Here is a 4,720-nt window from a genome sequence, read left to right as displayed (position 1 = left end):
CGGGGGGGTTCCCGTGCAGGATGACGCAGGCGTGTCACCGAAAGTGCGTCCCCCCCCACTACAAGGAGGCGGAGCTGTCGAAGGGGGAGAGCGTGTGCCTGGACCGCTGCGTGGCCAAGTACCTGGAGGTCCACGAGAGGATGGGCAAGAAGCTGACGGAGCTGTCGCTGCAGGACGAGGAGCTCCTCAAGCGCATGCAGCAGGGCAGCGGCACCGCCTGACCCCCCCCGCTCCCCGTCACCCCAATAAACTGGAGGCTCTGGGCCAGCTGGTTTGCTAAACTGGAGGCGCTGGGCCAGCTGGTTTGCTTCCCTCGCCCCCCCAGCCCCCCCTGTGGTGGTCTGTTGGGGTACATGTGGGACCCGGCGCTGCTGCTGGGGAGCCCCCCCTTGCTGTCCCCAGCCACCACGTGCCCTGTCCCGGAGGGGGGTGCCCCTGGGTGCCCCCCCTGTCCCCTGCCCAGGCCCAGCCCATGTAATCCCCAGGATTAGGCAGAGCCGGGCTGAGCCCCTCGTAATCCCCTGCAGGGTGGGGACGGGGCTCTGCCCCTCCCTGTCTGCCTGTCGGCGGGGGGGACCCACACAGGGACACCCCGGGAGGGGGACAGCCCTGGGGCAGCCAGAGAGGGACAGGCACAGAGGGACACTTGGCCAGGACAGGGCCACCCGGGGCCCTGGAGCAGCTGGAGAGGGACACCGCACAGGGACACCCCCAAGACACCCAGCCCTGGCTGGGGATGCAGATGGGGACCACGCAGACACCCCAGGGACACCCACGCCTGGACAAGGACCATGTGGGGACATCTAGAGACACGGGGAGGGACCACGGGGGCTGAGCAGGGACAGCTTGGACACGCAGGGACGTACCCCTGCCCCCACGGGGACAGGGACACCATGAGAGTGCAGCTCTCTGCGCGGGGGGAGCTCTCTCCATGGGGATGCCCCGGCCCAGGGTGAAGGACACCTGCAGAGGGACACCCCAGGGGTGACACCCACCCAAAGAGACTCAGGCCATGGGTTGGCAGCGTCCATCAGTCAGTCTGTCTGTCTGTCTGTCCACAGCCCGGCACCGTCCACGCGTCAGCGCCTGCTGGGAAGTGGGTCAGGCCATGCAGGGTGCGGGTGACAATGCGGGTGACAGCGCGGCTGGTGGCCCTGTGGCTCCTGTTACAGGCGCCTGTGGTTCCGGCCCCTGGGGAAGGACGTGGGGTGCCAGCGCCGGGGGTGTCACCAGGCGGGGTGATGGTCGTGTCACCAGGCACCGCGGCCGTGGGGCGTGCTTGTGCGTGGCGGCCCCACGGCTCGGGGTACGATACCGGGGGGTGTCTGTCCATCCCCTGTCCCCCCCTCCATCCCCGCAGCGAGCTGTGCACGCCTCGCTGCCCTCCAGCCGCCGCGGCGCTGCCGGGGACATCAATATTTCAGGAGGAGCAGGCGGTGACCTGGAAAGGCAGCGGCCCCCACCGCCCCCCCGCCCTGCAGCAGTCAGGCCTCGCTCTCCCAAAATAAGACCATTTTTAATAAATAATTTTCCACCTTTTGGTTCCTGTTGCGGGTTTTTCCCGTTCAGGATGGGGGTGGGCGCCCCTGCATCCTGCACCCCCAACCCCAGCTGCCCCCCACAGTTCTAGACCCCCCCTGGGGAGAAGGGGGCACAGGCCCCCCAAGGAGCCAGAACCCCCCCTGGGGGGAATCAGAGCCAGGGCAGGAGCAGCCCCAGAAGGGGCAGGAGGATGGGGGTCTGGCGGGGGATGGCGGCGGCCGTGGGGGCGCAGGGCTCCTGGGGGCATTGGGCATCACCAGAGGGACCCCGGGAGTCAAGAGATGGGGGGGGTGGCCGGGGCTGGGGTCCCCGCAGGTCATGGGGGGGCAGGCCGTCGCGGTAGAAGGCGGAGGGCGGTGCGGCCGGCAGGGTGCCAGGGCGACCCAGCGCCCGCCCAGGGGTGCCCATCACCGCCACCCCACCACCGCCACCATCTTCCTTCTCCTCCCTCTCCTTCTCCTCCTTTTCCTTCTCCCCCTCCTCCTCCTCCTCCTCCTCCTCGGGGCAGGCGTCGAAGTCGCGAGGGCGCAGGTGGCGCAGGTCGGTGCCGCGGCGGTGGGGAGGGCTGGCGCAGGGCACGGGGGAGCTGGAGACGCGGGTGCGGCGGAACCAGGCCCAGAGCGGGCGAGCGCGGCAGTCGCAGGCCCAGGGGTTGGCGTTGAGGCGCAGGAACTGGAGGGCGGGCAGGGCGGCCAGCGGGTCCCCGGGCAGGGCCACCAGGCTGTTGTTGAACAGGTAGAGGATGGTGAGGCGGGCCAGCCCCTGGAAGGCGCGGCGGTGGATGGCCACCAGGCGGTTGGCGTGCAGCAGCAGGCGGTCCAGGCTGGGCAGGCCTCGGAAGACGCCCTCCGAGAGCGCCCGCACCCGGTTCCCGTGTAGGAAGAGGTGGCTCAGGTTGGCCAGGTCGGCAAAAAGGTCGTCCTGCGGGGGGGAGGGGGGAGAAGGAGGTGGGTATGGCGTGGGGACCCCCACTGGGGAGCCCCCAGCCCTGCCCCACGTCCCTGCATGGTGGGCGTCCCTTGGTGACCTGCCCGTGGGTGTCCCCAGAGTCCTGCTCCGTGGGCTGTACCCGGAGCCCTGCCCCGTGTCCTTGTGCTGCAGCCATCGCCCTTCCCTGTGTCCCTGCCCCATGGGCATCACCCGCAGCCCTGCCCCGTGCATGGGGCATGGGGATATGTAGGAGCCCCCTCCCACGTCCCTGCCCCACTGGCGTCACCCGTGACAGCGCCTCATGGCCCTGCTCTGTCCTATATCCCCACTCCGTGGGTGTCACCCGTGTCCTGTGTCCCTGATCCACGGGTGTCACCCATCACCTTGCCCTGTGGGTGTCCCACAGAGCCCGTGCCCTCAAGTCATCCCCCACCACCCTGCTTCGAGTGCCTCCCCCATCCCCTGCCCCACAGCACCCCACAGCTGGGCTGGGGCAGCCCCAGGCGCGGACCTGGAGGTAGAGCAGCCCGTTCTCCTGCAGGTAGAGGTACTGGAGGCTGTGGAGGCCACGGAAGATGCCGCTGGGCAGGCTGGCCAGCTGGCACCGGTAGAGGTGCAGGGCCTGCAGGCGCCGGAGGCCGTGGAAGGTGTCGGGGGCCAGGACGCGGAGGTGGGGGTTGTCACCCAGGTCGAGCTCCTCCAGGGCGGGCAGGTGTCGGAAGGTGCCCGGCTGGATGGAGGAGATGTTGTTGGAGTAGAGCCAGAGGGTGACGGTGCTGGGCCCGAAGGTGCCCGCCCGCAGCGCCCTGATGACGTTGTTCTGCAGGAAGAGGCGGCGGGCGCCGGGCGGGAGCCCCGCGGGCACCGAGGAGAAGTTGTTGGCCTGGCAGCTGACGGTGGGCGCGCAGACGTAGCAGGTGCAGAGCGCGGGGCAGGCGGGCGCCCCGCCGGGCACCCACGCCAGCGCCGCCAGCAGCAGGGCCGCCAGGCGCCCGCCTGCGGGCACAGCGGGGCGTCAGCGCGGGGCACCGTCGGGGGCACTGCCCCGGTCCGGCCCCGCGCCCCCACCTCCCCAGCAGGGTCCTCCCAGGCAGCCCCTGGGGCACGGGGCACTCTGGGGACGGCACCCCCAGGAGCCCCCCAGGGCCATGCCCACCCACACAGCCATGGTCTCCTTAGAGAACCTCAAGGCCACGACCACCCCATAGGCCTGAACACCCCCAGGAGTCCCTCCAAGTCCATGGTCCCCTGGGAGAACCTGAAGGCCATGATCATCTACATGGCCATGGTCCTCCAGGAAACTTCCAGGGCTGTGACCACACATACGGCCACGGTGCCCTTGCAGAATCCCAAGGCCATGATCACCTCAAAGGCTGGACACCCCTAGGAGCCCCCCAGGGCCATGACTATCCACGGGGCCATGATCCCCTTGGAGAATCCCAAGGCCGTGATCATCCCATAAGGCTGGACGCCCCTAGGAGTACCCCAGAACCACAACCACCCCACAGGGCCCACATGGTGCCCTGGACACCCCTAGGAGTACCCCAGAACCACAGCCACCCCACATGGTGCCCCAGGAGTCCCCTCATGGCCATGACTACCCATAGGGCCATGGTCCCCTAGGAAAACCCCAAGGCCACGGTCCTTTATAAAACTCCTAGCACCGTGACCACACATGTGGCCATGGTCCCCTTGGAAAACCCCAAGGTTATGACCACCCCATAGGGCTGGACACACCCCTAGGAGCCCCCCAGGCCCATGTCAGCCCCATAGGACTGTGCTCCCCAAAGAACTCCCCATAGGGCCATCCTGCCCCATAGGATCATGCCCCACAGGGCTGGGCACCCCAAAAAACCCGCAGCCCTGCTGGACTGTGTTCCCCTGAGACCCCGAGCACCATGCCTGCTCCCTGGGGCCACGGTCCCCCGGGACCCACATGGGTCCCTGGCCACCCCACACGGCCACATTCCCACAGGACCATGCCCAACCCAAGGGGCCGTGCACCCCTGGGACCCCCCCGCCCCGGGCTGTGACTGCCCCTATGGGGCCACGCTCCCCTGGGACTCCCCAGGACCGTGCCCACTCCATGTGCCCCTTCCCCCCCGGGTCCCCCCCAATCCCCAACTCGGGGTGGGGGTTGTCCCCCGACAGCGGGGTGGTGCCACGTGCACGCGTGCTGCCGCCACGTGCGGGGTGGGGCACGCGTGGGCGCGGGCTGACGCTCTTGCCGGTGACACGCGCCCGCCGC

General features: G+C 69.4%; 2 protein-coding genes across 2 annotated transcripts; one reads left to right on the top strand and one right to left on the bottom strand.

The window, feature by feature from the left end:
* Positions 1-20: 20 nt before the first annotated feature.
* Positions 21-318, top strand: TIMM10 (translocase of inner mitochondrial membrane 10 homolog (yeast)). The gene is made up of 2 exons (XM_014940699.1): positions 21-256; positions 288-318. The coding sequence occupies exon 1, from the start codon at positions 21-23 to the stop codon at positions 219-221; it is 201 nt and encodes a 66-aa protein (XP_014796185.1). The 3' UTR covers positions 222-256; positions 288-318.
* A 1,031-nt stretch (positions 319-1,349) lies between these two features.
* On the bottom strand, positions 1,350-3,481 carry RTN4RL2 (reticulon 4 receptor-like 2; the record flags this gene model as incomplete). The annotated part of the gene is made up of 2 exons (XM_014940622.1): positions 1,350-2,463; positions 2,984-3,481. Coding segments are annotated over 2 exons (1,269 nt in total), but the record flags the coding sequence as incomplete, so codon positions are not given.
* Positions 3,482-4,720: the final 1,239 nt, after the last annotated feature.

The sequence above is a fragment of the Calidris pugnax genome, unplaced genomic scaffold (genome assembly GCF_001431845.1).
Source record: "Calidris pugnax isolate Ruff unplaced genomic scaffold, ASM143184v1 scaffold98, whole genome shotgun sequence".
NCBI lineage: Eukaryota > Metazoa > Chordata > Aves > Charadriiformes > Scolopacidae > Calidris > Calidris pugnax.
The sequence above is the reverse complement of the archived record's forward strand: the minus strand, read 5'-3'. Positions and strand labels throughout refer to the sequence as shown.